The 23,381-nt window shown below is 41.0% G+C and overlaps 1 protein-coding gene across 2 annotated transcripts in view; it reads left to right on the top strand.

The window, feature by feature from the left end:
* Window positions 1-23,381, top strand: part of RPN2 (ribophorin II) — an 81,959-nt gene that overhangs the window by 29,591 nt on the left and 28,987 nt on the right. The window contains exons 3-6 of one of the 2 annotated variants that reach the window (XM_006874719.1): window positions 10,840-10,935; window positions 11,504-11,679; window positions 19,556-19,631; window positions 21,176-21,310. In XM_006874719.1, the coding sequence (XP_006874781.1) occupies window positions 10,840-10,935; window positions 11,504-11,679; window positions 19,556-19,631; window positions 21,176-21,310 (483 nt within the window). The remainder of the gene's footprint in view (window positions 1-10,839; window positions 10,936-11,503; window positions 11,680-19,555; window positions 19,632-21,175; window positions 21,311-23,381) is intronic. The other variant, XM_006874720.1, reaches the window with a different exon arrangement.

Below are 23,381 nucleotides of genomic sequence, written 5' to 3' on the forward strand. Positions count from 1 at the left end.
TTGGTATTTACCCACAAGACAAACGAGCCACAACACGGGAAGATATATGCACACCAATGTTCATAGCAGCACTATTTACAATAGCAAAAAGATGGAGTCAGCCAAAGTGCCCATCAACTGAAGAATGGATAAACAAGCTGTGGTACACACATACAATGGAGTATTATGCTATCTTGAAAAATAACAAGGAAGCTGCATGTCACTTCCATACATGGAGGAACCTTAAGGGTATTATGTTGAGTGAAATTAGTCAGTCACAAAAAGTAAAATACTGCATAGGTCCACTAATGTAAAAGACTAGGAAAAATAACCCATACTAATCCACTAAAGTGGACTCTTAGGGGGTTGTTAGGATGTAGGGGTAGGGATAGGGGTGGGAGGGGAAGGTGGAGCACAGGGCAGGGAATAGACACAAGATAATTTGGGTATTGGGTAGGGGGGCAACATACAATTAGGGGGAGGGGAATCAAAGAACAAAGCAGATGGGATAACAAATAGACAGGTATAAATGAGCTAAATGGGACAGAGGTAAAAAATGATGTAGGGACAGCTTTGGAACAACAGCTCTGGAACACAGATACTGAGACATGAATGGAATGGGAAACTGGGGGGATAATGTTAAGATACTTGGCTGCATTTTGAATCATGGTTTTCCTTGCAATACATTATAAAACAGACACTGGAGGGGGAGAGAAAGGAATAACCAGAAATATCAACATGGAAAGCTTGTAAGCCCATCTTCAGCCTGTAACTGATTAGAATACTTAAAATGGGGCTACAATGTGTCCAGTGAAGGAGGTTTACTGAGGAGCCTCTGCATTACATGGGAGTGTAGTTGGAAGCCTGAACCACAACCAGACCTTTAGAGACGGGAAATTTCTCCACTTGAAAAGACAAGCAGACCAGCTGGGAGCAGCTAGAAAACCAGAAGATACATCTTGAAAGAAGGACCTACAGGAAAAATACAGAACAATAAGGGCAGTCCGACTGTTAACACAAGAACAGTACAGGTGGCTTGCCCAGGAGACATCAAGGCAAGTGGTCGGATCCTCTCAGTGCAAATTCTCTTCCAAGACTAAGATGCAAAGGAAATATACGCTTTGACTGACAACCACGCACGTCACCCAGAAGGTGAAGTGACCCGAAGAACATCAATGAAGGGACAAGCTAAGCCCTACATCGTTCAGCAAACTACTGTGAACCCGGGTGGAAGGTTGCCACCCAGTAGCTAGGCAACATCTGGGGACTCTTGGGCTCAGAGTCAATGACACAGCCACACAGGTTTAGAGTGGAGAGCGGGGGGCCAGCCGATAAAAAGAGGCCACACAGATGTAAGAACACCCACACTTGCAGATGATGCCCATTTGAGTGGACTTCAATGACTGGATACACAGAGCTCAACCCTAAGAAGAAAGAAGAGGGGGGGAAAAAAAGCGTTATCTGATACAATTCAATAAACAGGACTTACACCTATGAATGCAGTAGCTCAAAAAAGGAAACAAGTCCCTGCTGCAAGAACTATTCCCATCCCCTTCACACAAAGGGTATACAGGGATGGGCAAATTGGACATTGGCTACCCAAAATCGGGGAGGGATACAAAGGCAAGAAGTGACTGGCTTACAAGCTTTCAAGAGGGAACCTAGATCCAAAGGGCGTGGAGGAAGGTAGAGTCTCCAGTGAATAGTATCCAGCCTGTCTAGGAAGGGCTGATAAAACGAAATACAGATGGGTCTCTTGTGATACAATAGTGAATAATTGTTATCAGGACTGATTGTGAGGATTGGAAATGTAAAGGTGGACATTTTGTAGCAAGGAGGGGAGTGATTAACTTTTCAGTGTAGGAGCAGAGGACCCTGGGACCATCGATGGAGAAGAGCGAAGAGCGGAATCCTACCCAGGGAGGCGGTGAGGCCTGAGATGGAGGCAGGGAAGACGACGTCAAGAGATGGTGGGGCTGGGGTTTCGGGATCAGGAGATGGAAAGGGGCTGAGGACTGTGGTGCAGGGGAGGGGAGGTGCAGGCTTACAGGTTACACCCCTTGGTTGGGTGAGGATGCATGGATGGGATGGTAATTATGCCAATGAAATGATGGATGATGGAATGAATGTAAAGCTGATGTTCTCCCATGTAGACTATCGCACAATTCACAATAAAACATTTTTTTAAAAATTGTTACAGAACTTAGACCCCAAACAAAAGTCATAACCTTGATTAATACTATTAATAATAAAGAATGGAATTTAAAAAAATAGTATATAATAGTAGTGATTGATGTGCATCAGTTAGTATTTGCTTTTCAAACTGTCATCCCCTAGCATATACCTGACATACATTGTGTTCAATAAATATTTGTTGAATGAATACATTGTAAACTTTAGTTTAATAGAATGGAACCTTTCTAAACATGCCTCCTAACCGTACAAATCCATGGGTCAGCCATATACTTCATTCTCCTAATCTCTTATGAAACGTATTGTGATGATACATGATATGTACATAATAAGTAATGGGAGGAAGGTTGTTAAGTGCCGTCGAGTCGGTTCTGACCCATAGCGACCCTGTACAGGGTTTCCAAGGCTGTAAATCTTTACGGGAACAGAAAGCCTCATCTTTCTCCCGTGTAGCAGCTGGTAGTTTCGAACTGCTGACCTTGCGGTTCACAGTCCGATTCGTAACCACTACGCTACCAGAGCTCCTAATGGAAGGAAGGTAGCCGTATAAATGTCTCTGAGCTGTTGAATTTTCTTGTGAGGTGTGCAGTAAACCCATTAAGAGGAAGTCTTCATGTGATCACTACCATGTGGTAGTGTGTATTCTGCTAACAGTTGAGTGGAGAGAAAGCCTCTATGTAATCTCTGTGCACAGGTAGATCCTTTGGAGAGATTTTGGTTATTTTGTTGCAATAGGTTTTTACAGCAAAGCCAGGAGAAATGGGGCTTAGTGATTATATGAGACTAGAAAGCAGTTCTGGAATGAGAATTGATTTTAGGTGTTATGAAGAATGAACAGCTTTTAATTAGGTACTGTAGTACCAGTGGAGTCCTGGTGTGGTGCAGTAGGATAGACTGCAAGGTCAGTGGTTCAAACCCCCCAGCCTTTCCTTGGAAATCCCATGATACTTAACAAATAGTACCAGTTGTGAAGTACCTTTTAACTCATGGTGACCCACCGTATGTGTTGTAGAGCATAGCTGCAGTCTATAAAGATTTTAAATCTGTGACCCTTTGGAAGCTAATTGCCAGAACTTTCTTCTGAGGTGCCTCAAGATGGGTTTGAACTACCAAACCAACTTTTTGTTAGTAGTTGAAAGCGTAAACATTTGTACCACCTAGGAGTCCTGGTGTGGCACTGTAGGATAAGCAATGGACTGCTTAACAGCAAGGTCAGTGATTCAAACCCGCCAGTTGCTCCTTGGAAACCCTATGTTATTGTTGTTTAATGCTGTCAAGTTGGTTCTGACCCATAGAGACCCTGTATAGGGTTTCCAAGGAGTGGCTAGTGAGCTTGAACCAACAACCTTGCAGATCAAACCAGCTTTGCAGTCCTTTGCATTAATTTACAGTGCCACACCAGTACTCCTGGAAACCCTGTGCATTACAAAGGACCTCCAGTTAGGTACCATGAGTGTCCAGCAGAGGGAGCAGTTTACTCACCTTGTCTGGAGAATACTTCAACAGTGGGAGTTGCCCTGTATGCTCCCTATTATTGCACAACTTACTTAGGCCTTGTGCTAGGTGCTGCGAATGCAATAATGAACAAGAAATGAGGGTCCTTGCTTTCTCGCAATATATAATTGAATAGTGAAAATAGGCACTAGTCATATAATCACACATATATGTGAATATTTGTAACAATGGAAAGTTTTACAAAGGTGAGATATGTGCTGTTATAAATGTTGTTAAGTGCTGTGGAGTCGGTTCCGACTCAAAGCGACCCGTACAGGGTTTCCGAGGCTGTAAATCCTTACGGGATCAGAAAGCCTCATCTTTCTCCTACGGAACAGCTGGTAGTTTCTAACTGCTGACCGTAAGACTTTGCAGTTCAAATGGCTTTGCAGTCTGGCGCATTAACCCACAGCGCCACACCATCAGTCTGGATAGCTCTCTGGAGAAGTTTGGCTGTGTGGGAAGACAGAAATGATAGCAGCTAGAAAATAGAGTGATTGAAGGACATTTTACTTTTAAATCATTTCATTAATAACACTATAGGAGATAGTTGAGAAGGAGAAATTGAATCCACGAGATGAAAGGCCTGCCAGATGGAGAGAATCACTGTATAAAACTTGGAGCCCTGAAAGTGCTTGTTAACGTCTGGGTTGGTTGTCCAGAGCAGCTGGAGCAGGGGGGCATGGAGAAGTGTGATTAGTAGCACTCGTGGGAAAAGTGGGCCTAATTTCCAAGGACCTGTTGTGTATAAGGGCTGCAGCCAGTGTGTACTGCGGGGAGACCAGCTCTCCTTGGGGGTCGTGGGACACGAGAGGAGATGCGGAGTTAGCGGTGAAATGAATGAAAGGCTTTCTCAGTCAGTTTGTTGTGCTGTCCGGCTTGTTGTTCTCTTCTGCTCCTGGCCCAGCTCAGCAAGTCTTTATTTTTATACTTAAAACTACACAGAACGTAATGAATTAACACTTGATCTTTTCTTGAATTAATACACAGTTAATCACAACATTCTTGCACCTGGTCATTAGACAACTTTGACAAAAATATTTCTGTGATGTTCAAACTGACTTTCATCTCTTTTCCCAGTATGTGATAAACTGTTTCTTGTTTCCACTAAAAGATTAAGTCAAACCTTTCACAAATCATTGCTACTTATCAGACTACTGATTACACTTTCTTAGTAACATAAGTTTCTACTAATCATTAATGCTTGCACTACCTCATTATTCCTACTAATTATCAACTTTCTATCATACATAATGTATTATTATTTTCATAATAAAAGTATTATTAACATCTACTTATTTATTCTTCTAAAGTATTCATGAAATTGCTTGGAAGCTATGTGGCATAAAGCCCAACCTAGCTACTTGCTGCAAGAAGTGTAGATGATCAAGTCAAAACTATCCTTCACTTAAGTTCATCATTGTCTGCTTGTTTACGCAGGTGCCTATATGTAGGGGTTTGTGAATTTTAGCTAGTGACTGATTGTGGTGAGGTCAGCTTGACTCTAATTTGCTATCTGCTTTTGTGGTCTCACAAATGCAGTTACTTAGGTTTTCTATGAAAGGGAGTAATTTACACAGTTCTCTTTGTATTCAATCCACCTAAGCTGAAAGCAATTGTTGATAAGCCAGTTTTTCCTGAGGTTTGTAAAATTCATAGTGAAAGGCTGTGAATATTGCCATATTATATATTTTCACAAGTAAATTCAGAGTTAAGTTGAAGGGAAGCTAGGGACTAGCTTTTGAGGGTCATTTGCTGTGCATAATGTCTCTCCCTCCGTGCTGCGGCCGTGCCAAGCAACGGGAGTTAAGTGCTTCCCGCAGTGTACCTGTGTAACATCTCAGTATCAGAGTCTGGCATAATTATTAACCATAGTCTGAGAGGAAACAAGTAGTTGGGAGCTGTTCATGGAGGAAGTAAGGGAGAGGAGAGGACAGATGAAAGGGAGAGAGAGCAATTTACTGTTTTCTACAGAACTTGGTAGTTGATTAAGTTTAGGGAGTTGTAGGGATGAAATAGTAGAAAAGGCGCTGATCATCGTTTAGGGGGATATTTAGTTTGGGGAACAGATAGCAGATGGACATTTGCTGCTGTTGTTAGTTATCATTGAGTCAGCCCCCTGATTCTTGGTGACTCTGTGGGAAATATCCTATGCTACTCCCATATTTGGTTGTGGGTCAGACTCTTGTGATCCACAGGGTTTATTTCAGCTGGTTTTGGCAAGTAGATCACATGGTCTTTCTTCCTACTCTGCTGTAGTCTGGAAGCTCCACTGACACCTATTCAGCATCATAGCCACGCGCAAGCCTACACTGACAGATATCACTGGGCAGGAGGTGTTTTGGCCAAGAATTGAACCCAGATCTTTGGCATGGAATTTGACAGTACAAATACCTTGTAGATGGACGTTTAAGAGGCAATATTAAGCCTTCAGAGTCCCTGGCAGGTACAAGCGCTTAATATAGTCAGCTGCTAACTGAAAAGTTTGAAGTTCACGTCTCCACAGAGGTACCTCAGAAGAAAGGCAGTCTACTTGTGAAAAATCAGCACAGTTCTACTCTGACAGGGCCAATGGGGTCACCATGAGTCACAATTGACAACAACTGGTTTATTATTGTTATTATTATTCAGCCTGTTGTTGTTATTGGTAAGTGCTGTCAAGTTGATTTCTACCCATAGTGACCCTGTATAGGGTTTCCAAGGAGCAGCTGGTGAGCTTGAATCACCAAACTTGCAGTTCAAATGACTTTGCATTAGCCCACAGCACCACTCCGGGACTCCATTATATAGCCTATAGCTGAGAAAATGAGCCTGGAGCAGCCACTGACATTGACTGGCTGAAACCTCAGAACTGGGCTTGAGAGTGCATCACACCTTTCTCAAGCTCTTTCCTCACTGCTACGATTAAAACCATTTCATCAACGTCCATGAGCTTTGAAGCCACAGAGAACTGGTACTGTTTACCTTGATTTGTATGTGCAAAGAATTAGAGCAGGTATGATGTGACTTTTATTCCAGAATAGAACATCATCATTCTTTTAAGAGACAGTGGCTGTTAGTTCAGCCTCTGGAACCAGGCTGTCTGGATTTGAATTCCGTCTCCTCCAGTTAAGAGCTGAATGACTTTGGGAAAGGTACTTCACCTTTCTTGCCTATAGATAAGGTTTCTTGCTTATAAACTAAAGAGAGTAAGAGGACCTATTGTGTAGGATTGATTGCAGATTAAATAGGAAATGCTTGAAAACTAAATGCATTGTAAATGCTTTACATTTAGAATAGTGCCTGGCGCATTTATTTATTTAAATGATATTGAGTTGTCAGCAAAGAGAATACACAGCAGATTAGGTCCCGATTTAACAATTTCTGTACATATTAGTCAGTGATAATAATTACGTTTTAACAATATGTCAGTATTCTCCTTAATTTTCTTCTGGTTGTCCCAAGTCCAGTAATTTGATTTTCACCCCCTTACTTTCGCACCTTTACTGTAGAGTAATTGTTACCAAATTTGGTCACATGTAGATGAATTTTTTTATTCTTTATTTTATGAGCCACCTGTTATTAATTTAAAAGGTGACCTCAGGGGATAGTTTCAGTTGAAAATGTATGGAGCATCTCAGGGTAATAGTCTTGGAGAGCCCTCTAGTGTCAACTGGTCCAGTAAGTCTGGACTTTTTAGAATTTGAGTTGAGTTCCATTTTTTTCTCCTCTTCTACCAGGAACTATCTATCCTGGCCCTAATCAGAACATCCTTGGTGATAGCTAGACACTTTCTAGATCTTCTGGTCTCCGGATTGATGAGGCTATGGTTCATTTAGTTCTGTAGAATAGCTTGTTTGAACCTTTGGTTTTCTTCTTTTACATTTGATCCTGATGAGTACGGATCAATAGTTAGATCTTAGATGGCTGCTTGCAAGCTTTCAAGACCCCAGATTCTACTCAGCAATGGAAGATGTAGAACATAAACATTATGAACTATATGATGCCACTTGTACTCAAAAAGTGGTTGTTGTGTTGTTAAGCACTTTTGAGTCATAGTGACTCAATTTCGAGTCATAGTGACTGTGTGTTAGGGTTTCTGAGGAGCAGCTCGTGGATTTGAACTACCGACATCGTGGATAGCACTCAAGTGCTTATCCTACAGCATCACAACAGGATTTCAAAAAGTGGTTGCTGTTGTTGTTGTTATGTGCTGTGGAGTCAGTTCCAACTCATAGTGACCCTGTACAGGGTTTTCGAGGCTGTAAATCTTTATGGGAGCAGAACGCCTTGTCTTTCTCCCACAGAACAGCTAATGATCATTAACATTGTTTTGGTGCATTGGATGCTGTCATTCAATTGTTAGAACACCAGGTGGAGACAAAGCACACACCTTAAGCTTAGGTGCCTATTCTACTGAAAGGACTCTTTAAATAGATTTGATTTGTTTCTCATTTTGTTATTAGGTGCCTTCCAGTCTCATACTCAAGCACAACATATCCCTAATTTATGGAGGGTGAATATTTTATTTTCTTTTTCCTTCTGGTTTCTTTCAAATTTGTGTTTAAGGCTCTTTGCTTCTTAGACTCATATTTAAACTTTATTCAGAAAAATTTAAATATTTTGTTGTTGTTGAAGTAATACATGCACATAGTAAAACAACCAGTAATAACATCAGATGCTGCCGAATGGTTATTAATGAAAAGCAACAATCCATTGTGTAGCCCACATTGTGCTATACTCGGTCTCACTCCTCAGAAGCACTCACATTTTTCTTCGCTGTGGTAAAAGACACAGAACACAATATTTACCATTTTAACCATTTGAAAATGTGCCCTTAGTAACACATGTTATACAACCATCACTACCATCTATTTCAGAACTTTTTTGTCACCCCATATGAGAACCCTATACCCATTCAGAAGCACTCACTTTGAACTGTTTTTGTTACCACGTATTTTGAATGTCTGAATTCTGTTACTTCAACCAGAATATTTAGCAATATAGCTATCAGATAGTATTTGGGTGGGGGGGGGGTTGTTGCATACCTACTCTGTGCTAGGAACAAAGGCATCTGGTGATAAGAGCATACATCGTATATTTGGGCCTACAGAGGCAAGAAGTGACTGGCTTACAAGCTTTCAAGAGGGAACCTAGATCCAGGGGTAATATAGCAAGGTAGACTCTCCCCTGAGTAGTGTCCATTCTGCCTAGTCAGGACTGATGAAAGGAGTTGTGGATAGGTTTCTTGAGCTACAATGGCGAATAATTGTTATCAGGACTGATTGTAAGGGCTGGACATGTAAAGGTAGACGTTTTGGGGCAAAGGGAGGGGAGTGATTAACCTTGCAGTCTTACCAGTGGAGTCCCTGGGGCCATCAAAGGAGAAGAACGGAGAACGGAACCCTACCCAGAGAAGCAGTGATGCCAGGGATGAAGGCAGAGACGATGACGTGGGGAAATGGAGTGGCTGGAGACTTTGAACCCAGAGAGAGAGAGAGAGGGGTGGTATGCGGATGACTGGGGGGCAGGCTTGCAGGGTATATCCTTTGGTTGATGAATGATGCATGGAAAGAATTGTAACCATGCCAAGGAAACAATATATGATGGGATTAATGTGACGCTGATGTCCTCCCATGTAAACTATCACATAATTCACAATAAAGCATTTTTAAAAAGTCAAATGACGTATTGCATTAGGCATATCTGTTGCTGTACAAGGCCACTTTAAAATGTCCAAGAGCAGAGATACCAGTTTGAGGACTAAGGTGCACCTGACTCATGCCATGGTATTTTCTGTAGCCTCATATGCTGTGAAACTTAGACAGTGAATAAGGAATGGATTCATTTGAGTTTAAGGTGTTGGAGAAGAATATGAAGTGCCATGGACTATCAGAAGAAAAAGCAAATCTGTGTTGGAAGTACAGCCAGAGTGCTCCTTAGAAGCCAGGATGTCAAGACTTCATCTCTGATATTTTGGACATGTTATCAGTAGAGACCAGTCCCTGGAGAAGGGCATCATGCTTGGGAAAGTAGAGGGTCTGCAAAAAAGAAGACTCCCAATGAGATGGATTGGCACAGCAGCAGCAGCAATGACTTCAAATGTAACAATTGTGAGAACAGTGCAGGATTGGGCAGTGTTTCATTCTGTGGTGTGTAGATAGGGTCACTATGAGTCAGAGTCGACATATCAGCCCATAACAACAACAAGAGCTCCATTGTGTGTGTGTACTACATTTTGTACATTCATAAAAGAGTTTTAATAGCAAAATAGCCTGGTTACGTTTGTGTTCTCTCTTGGATTCCTGGTGTGGCAATGTAGGATAAGTTCTGGACTGCTAACTGTGAGGTTGGCAGTTCAAACCCTCCAGCCGCTCCTTGGAACCCTTATACAGGGTCATTATGCATTGGGATCAACTCAATGACACTTATCAACCAACTAACAACTCTTGAAGTGGTATACCGAGAGGGTGGCATGTCTCGAGACTGGTTGGGGTCAGTTGTAACAGTCTAGGTGAGACATGGTAAAGGCCTGAATTAAGGCATTGACAAAAGCAAGGGGGTGGGGATTGAATTTGAGAAAGCAAAAGAAAACTGGAGCTTGGAGGGGAAAGTCCTGAGTGATTCCCAGGTTTTTGGCTTCAGATAGTCAGGTGCATGGTGATAACCTACATGAGCCAACAAGTCTGGGAAAAGAAGTGGTCTTAGGCTCATTTTAGTGTGTTGATCTTGACTTTGCATCTAAGTGTAGTGCAGTTGAATCCAAGGAGAGAGATCTCCTATATTAGCTTTCTCACCTTCATTGGGTTACTTACCAACTCCAAGCCTCAGTTTTTCTCTTTTAAGTGAGAGTGATCATTTCTACCACCTGTCCTTGTGTTCATGACAAGGAAGAGCCTTGTCAACACCCAGCACAAGTCTTGGCTATGGCAGATGGTCAGCAAAAATGGTTTTCTTTTTTCCTGTCTAGTGTTCAGAAGGAATAGAATGTTTTCATGTTTGTTCCTTGTGTATAGCCAGCAGGTTTTGGAAGTACGGTGCTTTGTGGAAAATAACTGCTTAATAAAGTGAAATCTTAAGTAACTCAGACTTCAAACCATTTATACTGGCTTTCAGTTTTACTAGTTAAAGTGCTTTTCTTATCCCAGTTCCTGTGTATATCACTACTTAACATTGACTTTCCCCCCTGTTTAGAAAGCATGCACCTTCATTAAATCCAACCTTGATCCCAGCAATGTGGATTCCCTTTTCTACGCCGCCCAGTCCAGCCAGGCCCTCTCAGGCTGTGAGGTGAGTACAGGCTCCTATATTTGAGTTAACTTTAAATGGTAAATCCGTTTTGAAAGAGGGGATTTGTGTCAGGTGGTTTTCTTTTTATTTAAACTACGAAAGCTCAATAAGAACGCATGTTCTAATTGTAGGTGGGAATTCTGATCTCGTGGGTTTTTCTCTCCCTCTTAAGGAAGGCTAATGTATTTTCCCACTGACTTTTCACTTATTTGGATGTAAATAATTTCTTTCCCGATACTTGTTGCCTCTCTTCTGGAAAGCCTTGATTTTTCTTCCCCTCTCCTTTGACCATTGAAAAATGTTCAAAGTAAAGGGAGAATGCACTATGTCAGATTTCTAGAAACCCATTTTATTGAACATGGAGGACCTTATAAATAAACAAATGTATTGTCAGCATCTTTCAGAAGTGTCATGCTGGGGTTTGTTCTGGTGTTAGGAAATAAGGAATGGGGAATGGTCCTGTGTAGACTGGTGTGACTTTGGCAGTTGCTTTGCATGCCATATTTGCCATGCCTGCCACCAATTGCCAGTACCTGTTCTAAACCTCTTTGTCTGACAATCCATTTAGATCTCTATTTCAAATGAAACCAAAGATCTCCTCCTGGCAACTGTCAGTGAAGACTCCTCGGTTACCCAGATCTACCATGCGGTTGCGGCCCTGAGTAGCTTTGGTCTCCCCTTGGCATCCCAAGATGCACTCGGTGCCCTGACTGCTCGTCTCAGCAAGGAAGAGACCGTACTAGCGTGAGTTACCATTTCTGAGTGCTTCTCAGCGTTCGATTGTCTCGCTCCTTTCCTGAGAGGGTTCATTCATAGGTTCAGCAAATTGTTTCTGGGTGTTTACCACATTCCAGGCTCTGTGCTAAGGCATCACAGGTATAGCATCAGGCTGAAGCAGATAAAAACCCTTTCCTCATGGAGCTTCTGCTCAGGCAGAAGGCAAATATGGAGTCACAGCATAAGCCCAGGACCACATTGAGACAGAACTTCCTTTTGGAGTGAGAGTAGGGCCAGTGAGCCTTTCACAGCGTCTTGTGTTGAGATTTGTCTGGAACACAGCGAGATATCAGCAGTGTAAGTTCTGCAGAAACAGAGGGCTCTTGAAGTTGTGAGTGACAACAATGAATCATAGTCCAGACATCAGACTCTATTCTGCCAAAGGCATAAATGGGGAAGTAGTACCTTATAGGAAAGAGACTTTGAGCATCTCTCCTGTTTATTATAAATTGAATGGTTGCAAGAATCTTGGTGATGTTTACTGTAAATTTACGATTGATTGATTGATTGTTGTTGTTGTTGTTGTTAGATGCCATCGAGTTGGTCCCAACTCATAGCAACCCTATGCACAACAGAATGAAACACTGCCCAGTCCTGGGCCAACCTCACAATTGTTGCTACGCTTGAGCCGATTACTGCTGCCACCTTGCCAATCCATCTCTGACCCTCCACTTTTAATAAGTATGGTGTCCTTCTCCAGATACTGATTCCTCCTGATAATATGTCTGAAGTATGAGAGACAAAGTCTGGCCATCCTGGCTTCTAAGGAGCATTCAGGTTGTACTTCTTCTAACACAGATTTGTTTGTTCTTTTGATAGACCATGGCACTTTTAATAGTCTCCTCCAACACCATAACTCAAACGCATCAATTCTTTTATGGTCTTCCTTATTCCTTCTTCAACTTTCACATGCTTTTGAGGTTACTGAAAATAAGATGACTTGGCTCAAGCAAACCTTAGTCCTCAGATTGACTTCTGTGCTCTTCAACGCTTTGAAGTGGTCTTGTGCAGCAGATTGGCCTAAAGCAATACATCGTTTGAATTTTTAACTGCTTTGCAAAATGAAGTCTGGCAACTTCGGTCTTTTCTCCATTTATATGGCTGTTGTTTATTGGTTCAGTGGTGAGGATTTTTATTTTCTTTACATTGAGATGCAACCCATACCAAAGACTGTGGTCTTTGATCTTCCTTAGTCAGTATTTTAAGTCCTCTTAGCTTTCAGCAAGCGAGGTTGTATCATCTGCATATCACAAGTTGTTAATGAGTCTTCCCCCAAACCTGATGACATGTTTTTCTTCATATAATCCAGTTTCTCAAATTATATATTTAGCATACAGATTGAATAAGTATGGTAAAAGAATACAATCCTGGCACACACCTTCCCTAATTTAAAACCATTCAGTGTTCCCTTGTTCTGTTCAAACAACTGCCTTTTGGTTAATGTACAGGTTCCTCATGAGACAATTAAGTGTTCCAGAATACTCATACTTCGCAATTATGTCCATAGCTTGTCATGATCCACACAATCTCCTTTGTGTAGTCCATAAAGTCCATCTTTCTGGAATTCTCTGCTTTCAGCCAAGAACCATCTGACATCAGCAATGCTATCCCTCATTCCACATCCTCTTCTGAATCTGGCTTGAACCTCTGAAAGTTCTTTGTCAATGTATGGTTGTAGCTGTTTTTGTATTATCTTTAGTAAAACTTTAGTCACATGGGGTACTAATGATATTGTCGGATGGTTTCCACATTCTATTGGGTCACCTCTCTTTGGAATGGGCACAAACACAGATCTCTTCAGTCAGTTGACCAGGTAGTTGTCTTCCAAATTTCTTGGCATACATGAGTGAGTGCCTCCAGTACTGCATCAGTTTGTTTGAAAACTGATTTCAATTTGTATTCCATCAATTCCTGGTGCCTTCAGTGCACCTTGAATTTTTTCCTTCAGCATCACTGGCTCTTGATAATATGCAACCTCTTGAAATGGTTGAGCAGCAACCATTTCTGTTTGAAACAGTGATTCTGTCTGTATTCCTTCCATCTTCTTTTGATGCTTTCCTGGGTCATTCAATATTTTGTCTATAGAATCCTTCAGTACCACAAGTTGAGGTTTAAGGTTTTTCTTCAGTTCCCCTTGAGAAATGTTGAGCGTGTCCTTCCCTTTTGGTTTTCTAACTCCAGGTCTTTGCGTATTTCATTATAATATTTGACTTTGTCTTCTCAAACTGACCTTTGAAATTTTACTTTCTGCTCTTGTTCCATTTGTTTTAGCATTTCTACACTGGAGAGTTCAGTCTTTTCCTTCTTTGTCTTCTCAGTGACCTTTTACTTTTCTTCCTGTGTGATGTTCTTAATGTCATCCCATAACTCTTCTGGTTGTCAGTCTTTAGTGTCTAATGCATCAAATATGTTCTTCAAATGATCGCTAAATTTGGGTGACGTATATTCAAGGTCATATTTTGGCTCTTGTGGACTTGTGTTACTTTTCTTCAGCTTCACCATGAATTTGAATATGAACAATTGAAGGGCTGTTCCATAGTCTGCCCCTGGCCTTGTTTTGACTGATGATATGGAGCTTTTCTACCGTCTCTTTCCACAGATGTAGTCAATTTGATTTCTGTGTATTCCATCTGGTGAGGTCTGTGCATATAGTCATCTTTTATGTTGTTTTAGACAGGTATTTGCAACGAAGTAGTCATTGGTCTTGCAAATTTTTATCGTGCGATCTTCAGCATTGTTTCTATCACCAAGACCTTATTTTCCAACTACTGATCCTTCCTCTTTGTTTCCAACTTTTGCATTCCAGTTGCCAGTAATTGTCAATACATCTTGATTGCATGTTTGATCAATATCAGATAGAATTCTTCAATTTCTTCGTCACTGGCTTTAGTGGTTGGTGCGTAAATTTGAATAATAGTGGCATTAACTAGTCTTCCATTTAATGGCATATGGATATTATCCTGTCTCAGACAGTGTTGTACTTCATGACTGATCTTGATATATTCTTTTTGATGATGAATGGAATGCCATTCCTCTTGCATTTGTCATGCTCAACGTAGTAAACTGTGTGATTGTCAGATTCAGAATGGCCAATACCAGTCCATTTCAGCTCACTAATGCCTAGGGTTTTGATGTTTATATGTTCCATTTCATTTTTGACAATTTCCAATTTTCCTAAATTCTTACTGTAGCTGACAATATTCTGGTGCTCTCCATCGTGTTTCAGTATTCAATAATCTGATGCTGACAGTGTTCCACTACTATTCATAAGGTTTTAAGTGACTACATATTCAAAATAGTCTGTCTTTCCTTCTTGCTAGTCTACATCTGAAAGCTTAGCTGAAACCTGTCTGCCAAGGGTGATCTCCTACTGGTATTTAAAATACTCCACATAGGTTCCAGAATCATACCAACACACAAGCCACCGCAGTGCTACAAACTGACAGACGAGTTCGTATGATAAATAGTATATGTAATTTGTTGCTGTCTTTTAATACTAGGGTTCTTCATTTAAATTTTTTTTTTTTTTCTGTGTATCCCTCATTTAGTTGCATCCCCTGAAAGAGGTTCCTTGAGTCCTGCATTTGGTACTCCGTGCCAGTGCCCAGTTAATTCTTTAGCAAGAGCTTGGTGACACCAGTGCCCCACTGCAGAGCATTTAGATTGTTTCCAAGGTTTTTATTTTTGTTGTTGTTGTTGTTAATTTTTTGCTAAGATCCAAATTGTTTCTAATCTTGGAACTTTCTCAAGGGCAGAGAATCCACATGTAGTTGACATTCTCCGTCTCACTCTCACACTGTAGATATATTCACCTGGCCAGTATCAGTGACTTCAGACTGATGCTTTTCCCATGGTTGACATTTTTGACACCCTTTTTCGTGTGGACCTTGAATTCAGTTCTTCGTGATTTTGATTACTGCTCATAGTTGCTTGTGGTAGAATGCCTTTCTTTGATCACTGCCGCTACCTTACTCTGACTTCATCTTCTACGGAAAAATCACATCTGTTCTCTCTAAGCTTCCTTAAAATCTAAGCAGGGAATAGTACAAGGGAAGAGCATCTCTTTTGGAGACAGACAGACTTGGGTTTGTATGCTGGCTCTGTTCCTTCCTTTTTGTGTGACTTTGGGCAAGTTACTAACCTCTCTGAACCTCATCTGTAAAATGGGACCAATAATCCTTCTTACATCATAGAGTGCATGTGAGGATGAATTAAGATAATACATGTGAGGAGCCTAGTTCAGTGCCTGGGCCTTTGTGGACCTGCAACAAACGGAGTTTCTTCTCCTCTAGAGTACTTCTCATTAAGTAGCTTTCTCAGAGACCTACTTACTTCCTCTGATGACTTGTCATTATTAGATTACATTATGTATTTATCTGTTAAATAATAAATGTCTTTGTTTGCAAAGCTAATAGAGCCTGACATATGATACATGCCCTATGTAGTTGTTTAATAAAGATTGAAATTATGCTTTTGTGTTTGTGCCACCTTAGAGAAAGAGTACATTCTTTGGATCAGATAGAACTGTGTTCAAATCCAGATTCTTCTAGGTAGTACCTCAGTGACCTGTGGTCCTTGGGTGGGCTATTTACCACCCCCAGCCCTCACCTTTTAGGGCTTTCCTATGTAAAATAGGGAAATGATATCTATCAAATGGGTTATTGTGGAGAACAAACCTGGAAAAAGGTAGTATGGTGATGCAGAGGGTTAAGTGTTGGACGGTTAATCTAAAAGGTTAGTGGTTTGAACCCACAAACCACTCTGCAGGGGAAAGATGAGGCAGTCTGGTTACATAAAGCTTTACAGCCTCGGGAACCCTATGGGGCAGTGCTACTCTGTCCTATATGTCGCTGTAAGTTGAAATTGACTCCATGGCATGGGTTTGGTGTTGGTTTGGTTTAATTTCATTTTTCCATGAACTTTTTGAAGCTCCCTTGTGTAATAGTACTACAAAGTTCTATTTTTAAAAATCTGATATAAATTAGGACTCTTCTAAATGGACCCTTTAGTGGATTTGTTCTAGGAAGTGTCTTGAGTGAAAGCGAAAATATTTGTAGCTTTGAATGAACTATTGGAAAAGTTGTCTTTGTGGTCTTTCATGAACCGATTTTCTTTGAATCACCTGCTGTACATTAGCAAGACCGGATCTGTGTTCATAGCATATGAATATAGTGCTCCAGAGAGAAAGAAATGGCTGGCTAGGGAGTAAGTAATGACAAACAGTGACAAAACTTTCCTAAAGCTATGTGGATTAACTTCATGCTAAAACTTCTGATGTTGTTACTAACATAGTGTTCACTCATTCCAAAGAAAAGAAAAATGGTATCTTCCTTGAAAAGTTCTTCCTAGGTTATCTTAGCAGTCTTTGATGAGCTCAGTGTTTATCATGGACAAATGTGGGGTTTTTATCCTGTTTGGAAATTCAGGTTTTATTTCTCAAGTGCATTATAGCAACAAGCATCCCCTAGGAGTCGTTGAATACTCTGGGGCTTCCCTCACTGTGAATTGTGATTCCTCTGTATTCCGGCTTGTCATCTTAATGGAATTTAGTTTTCCATGGAGGGAATCTAAATTGTTACCACCTCGACCTAAGTAGACATATTCTCGCTCTACATTCCCTGCCACATTGACTTGATAATTGGTGGTTTTACACAGGGCTAAGTCCTCTCTCTGCTATTCGTAAGGTTTTCAGTGTGTTTCATTCTGCTGTGCATAAGGTTGTTGTGGGTAGGTACCAACTCGATGGCACCTAACAACAACAACAACAACAAGAAGCCATCTCTTGGGAGTTAGTGAACCCTGGGAGCGCATGGGAGGGAGTAAGTGGCAGTCCTTGTAACCACCAGAGGGCCCTTGTGTTCTCTAATCTACCCAGAAAAACACCACTTATATTTTTCAAATTGTTTACTTCTAAAGAATAGAATCTAGTTTTTTTTTTTTTTAAATGTATCACATTCTACCTATAAAAGTTTTTCTTACAGAAATTTATTCATGAGTGGATAAAAATACAGGTATGTGTCACTTACTTTCCATGATAAGTTCTGTGATATAGGGCGTTATGTGATTTGGATGTTTCAACACTATATTGACACCTTATGGGGAGCCTGCTTCTAGTTGTCCTTGTCGTTGCCACTGCTACTGCTTCTGGAGTTGCTGGCGGGCAGCAGCGGAACAGGCGGGACACCAGGCATAGTGTAGCAGTGGCAGCTGAGGGCTGCTGCTGGAGTGAAGTGAGAGAAAGCAAGTGGGGAGAGTATAGTGCACCCCACCCCGCTTGTTCTTCTGTTGAACAAAACCTTGAGAGCCTGTGTGCCCAGAGCCATGTCCTCTGCCTCACCTGCCTGCAGGAGTCTGAATTTGGGGTCTTTGAAGCCATTACCCTCTGCCAGAATGAGTCAGTTCCAACTGTTAGTGACCCTATATGTGGTTTCTGCGACTATAAATCTTACTGGAACAGACAACCTATTCTCCTGTGGAATGGTTGATAGGTTTGAATGGTTAGCAGCCTAACACCTAACATACAGTATCACCAGGGATCTTTGGAGAAATAAAACGCATTAGTAAATATTAATTAAAAATAGAGAGCTTTAGTCTCTTAAAAAAAAAAAAAAAAGAACTTATGGGGGCCACAGACATATATGATGTAGTATATGCAGTCAGACATTGCCTAAACACAGGCAAAGTGATGCAAATTTATATATGAAGAAGGGTTGTCAGCATTGTATGACCTAAGAAATTTGAAACATAAATATTGATCAGTTGGAGATCAAATCAGTACACTATGGTCCAGGCATTATAATATTGTTTTGTTAATAAGGATAAAGTACCTTTTTTTGTACTGACATGGAAGGATGCCTACTGTTTAGTAAATTTAAAAATAAGTAGATGAACAGTTATCCTTTAAGGAGTAAGTTTCATAGGAATTTTAACTAATATATTATTTGAATTCTTGACAAATACATACTTTTATAATCAGAACCAAAGGATAAGAAAAAGAGAATAGACTTTGGTTTTAGAACCAAATCTACATTTTCTTTCCTCTAATTTAATGCCTTGAAGTCTTGGTATGGCACTGTGGGTTAATGTGCTGGGCTACAGAGTCGGTTTGAACCACAAGGTTGGTGGTTCAAGCTCACCAGCTTCTCCTTGGAAACCCTATACAGCAGGGTCGCTCCGAGTGAGAACCAAATCGACGGCACTTAACAACAACAACAATTTAATGCCTGCAGGCTGAGTGACTTCCAAGTGTCCCGGCAGGATGATGGCTTCATGCATGTGCGCCATTGAGCTCCTGTTGACTGAACACATTCTGTTCATACTGCATTTTCTTGTTTTAGAAGGATTGCTTCACCTTCTACCCAACACTTTCCTATTGCATCTGCAAATGCAGATCCAACATTTCTTTGGTCTAAGAGTATGAAAAGTAGAACATTAATCGACCCAGTGTATTTTACAACATAGGTGATGACAGATTAACCCTGGTTGACTTGAATTCTCTTCTCCCTCAGAGAATATGTTTTATAAGCCTCATTAATTCATAGTCTCAGTGTTGTATATGCATGTCCTCAGGAACAAAATATTGTACAACTGGGTGTGCCTATGGCTCCTCTTCTATGCCCATAGTACTTTCTGCTGGTTCTGTTGCCTGCATCGCCTTATCAAACTGCCATGGTCTTTGTCACATCTTTCCCAACCAAGTTGTGCATAAGCTCCTTAAGGGCTGAGTCTGTCTTGAATGTCTAAAGCACAAGAGCAGTATATTTGAGAAGGTGTCCAGAAACAGGGAGGTGAATCATTAAAAGGAGACTTGACATTGATTGGAATTCTACTCTTTACTTTACAGCACGGTCCAGGCTCTACAGATGGCTTCCCACCTGTCCCAGCAGGCTGACCTGAGGAGCATTGTGGAGGAGATCGAGGTGTGAATTTGTTTGCCAATTGGAGTTCATAACTCCTGTCTCTGAAACCCTTTAGAGGAGTTTTGCAGATAGACATGTATGATTTGTTATTAGCAGTTAATATTTCTTCTCATGTCCACAGTACACTTAAGTGCTTGTATCAGAGCAATATGACCTAGATAATATTTATTAATGTAATATAGTGACAAGGAGCCCTGGTGGCACTGTAGGATCAACACTGTACTGCTTGCCACAGAGTTAGCAGTTCAAGCCCGCCAGTAGCTCTGCTTGAGAAAGCTAAGGCTGTCTGCTTCCGTAAAGATGTGCAATCTCAGAAACCCTAGAAAGGGTTGCTCCGTGTTAGAATTGACTCCATGGCAGTGTGTGTTTGTTTTTATTTTTAGTATAGTTACACCATTAATTGGAGTCCTAGTGTGGCACCTCAAGATAAGCATTTGATCTCCAGGTTAGCGGTTCAAACTTACCAGCCGCTCCTTGGAAACCCTATACAGGATTTCTAAGAGTCGGAACCGACCGACTTGACGGCACTTAACAACAACACCATTAGTTAGGTAACAAATTTTTTTCCAAGTCCACAAGTTTGTAGAATCTGAAAAATATGAATTTAAGTATTTGTTTTCTACCACTTAACTGCTGTATCATTTCAGGCAAGTTATTTAATGTCTCTGAGCCTCAGTTTTTTTTCTTGGTGGCTGTAGGAACAAGTGAGGTGTAATGTATTTAAAGTGCCTAGTACCTAATACAGGAGCTCTGGTAGCGTAGTGGTTACAAATCGGGCTGCGAACCTTAAGGTCAGCGGTTCGAAACTACCAGCCGCTCCGCGGGAGAAAGAGGAGGCTTTCTACTCCCATAAAGATTTACACCCTCGGAAACCCTGTACAGGGTCGCTATGGGTCGGAACCGACTCGACGGCACTTAACAACAACAACAACAACCGTACCTACTACGTGCTCAGCAAGTGGTCCCTGTGGATTTTATGATTGCACTACCTTTCCCTTTGCCCTGGATATCTTTCTCCTCGGGGACCACTCGCCTGGACTGCATGGCTGGTGATGGCCGGCAGTCCTGATGTGTCATCACTAGATGTGTCCTGGACATAGTAGTACCTAGCCTTGTGGCTCAGGAAAGTGGGATGTCTCTCCTCATCTTTGAGTCTTCATGTTTTAGAACACTGAATAACAAAGGGAAATGCTATGCTCTGTAGGTTGTATCCAAATGGATGGCCACAGAATCCACCTGTGTCTAGATGTTCCCTGGGTGCATGAAGTGATGACATTGTCGTCTGGGCTACTGGCCTTCGCCCATAGTAGCTGGTGACTTCAGTGCCACAACTCTTGGGCTGGGGCCAGGGTTGTAGAAGAGACTATGCTTTTGAAAATCTCTATGATATTGTTTATTCTTTGGTAAATTACTAAGCAGCTGACTCCAGATTGAGTTAGAGATTTCTCAAAACTCAGTTTTGGTACTAGGTTGACAGCGCTGTGGGGCTCTCATTTCTTTCTGTGAACACTGGACTTCAAACATACCTCTTTTTGTTGTGACAGGACCTTGTTGCTCGCTTGGATGAACTGGGAGGTGTGTATCTCCAATTTGAAGAAGGACTGGAAACAACAGCGTTATTTGTAGCTGCCATGTACAAGCTCATGGACCACGTGGGGAGTGAGCCATCCATTAAGGAGGTGCATGTCTTAACAATTCCCAGGCGTGGAACCCTAATGGGTTGCAACTGTTATTTGCTAACAATAGTTTTGTTTTTTTTCAGGGAGATCTGTTCCATTACCATTGGGGTGTGATCACTCACCATCTTGAGTTAGGCACTGAGAATGAAAACTTAAATGATGGTCAAGAAACTGGTGGACAATGGGACAGACATGGAACTAAATGTTACACTTGCTTTAAATAAGATCAATCAATATATATTAGGAGGTAGCACAAGAAGCGCAAGTTTTCATTTCACCTCCCTTTTTCCTTCCAACATCCTTTCTGCCAGTCTCTTGAATGCTTCCACTTTGATGGCCCCTGCAAGTCCTCTTTCTCATGAGAAGTGGCCTGTACTTCAAAATGGCCTGTTCTCTCCCTCCCTCCCTCCTTCTCAGTAATGGCTAAATCTTAGCTGACTGGTATAGTTCACTGGGAAGTATGTGTTTCCACCAGACATAACCAAGAGTTCATTCTTGTTTTTTGTCCCAAGAGGAATTTGTTAACCTGAAAGACCCTTTAGTTGGAAAGTGTGTGGGAAACACTTTTGAGTAGGACCTTCTTTGTACCCCTTGTCTGTAAGGTGGTCACCAATCCTTGATCTTAAGTACTTAAAATACAAGGTGCTATTGTTTAAATTTTATTAGGAGAGATTTGGGTTTGAAGTTGAAATTGTTTATTTCTTTTAGGTATTGTGAGTTCTGTGCAGAGTTTCTTTAAGTAGGTAAATATCTGTGTTGGATAATTTGAATTCACTTTATATTTTCTCCAGAGTCTATTTTGTAAAAATCTGTTCATTTATTTGCATTTTTATATATTATGTACGCCTTCATCCTAAGGAGCCCTGGTAGCACAATGGGTTAAGCATTGTACTGCTAACCACAAGTTCAGTTCAAACACACCAGCCATTCCAAGGGAGAAAAATGAGGCTGTTTGCTCCTATACAGATTTGCAGTCTCAGAAACCCAAAGGAGAAGTTCTTCTCCGCTCTGTCGGATCACTATGAGTTGGAACTGACTTGATAGCAGTGGTTTTGGATTGAAAGGTCATAGGTGAAAGTACAGAAATGTTAGGTCATATGATTCAAATCATTTAGGGATTCTTATGTACATAGTAAAATAGACGAATTGACAGTATTCTGCATATATACAACTAAAACTTGTGCTTGCTTTATTTTCAAGCTTCCACTAACCAGATATTTGGCTGAAGTAATTTTACTGTCACTGCTTTTGACACAATAATTCTGGTGAACAGTTACCCATTTAAACATGTCAACAGCCTAGTATGGAAAAATGTAATTGGTACTATTAAAGGAAATTATTTCTTGTCGACTGTGAATAACACTGTCAGGAACAAGGAGCTCTTTTGTTAAATGGTAGATTTTAAAAAGCAAATCTGATTGAAGTGGAAAATGTTTCCTCTTAAGCAAACAGCCTCCAGAATTTTAAACAATGCCTTTTAGGTTTCACTTTTTTCTTTGTTTTTAAAAAAATACTTTCAGTTTTCTCTTCTCAGCAGCCCATTAGTTCTTAGTAGAGAGTTAATTTTAGTTTCTTTCTAATTTACATAAATACAAACTTAGTCACAATTTCCTTCTTAAAAGTAGGCATAAGCTGGGATGGGGAGTTAATTTGCTAAGTAGGAAGTAGTTTAGCAGGAAGAGTGATTGGTGGGAACCACGAAAGTACACCTTTTATTGGGGAAGAACACTTTGGAAACAAACAGACCTATATTTTCAATTCTGGTTTTGCTGTTTTTTTCTGTTATGGCTTGGACACATTACTTAACTTCCTTTAGCATCCTCATTTGGAAAAAAAGATAATACCCGTCTTTCAGGGTTTTTGATAATGATTTGTTGCTAAGTGCTATCTAGTCGGTTCCGACCCATAGCGACCCTGTACAGGGTTTCCGAAGCTGTAAATCTTTACGGGAGCAGAACGCCTCATCTTTCTCCCGCGGAGCAGCTGGTAGTTTCAAACTGCTGACCTTAAGGTTCACAGCCCGATTCGTAACCACTACGCTATATATAAAGTACTTATCATAGTACCTGGC

Source organism: Chrysochloris asiatica, unplaced genomic scaffold (genome assembly GCF_000296735.1).
Source record: "Chrysochloris asiatica unplaced genomic scaffold, ChrAsi1.0 scaffold00296, whole genome shotgun sequence".
Taxonomy (NCBI): Eukaryota; Metazoa; Chordata; class Mammalia; order Afrosoricida; family Chrysochloridae; genus Chrysochloris; species Chrysochloris asiatica.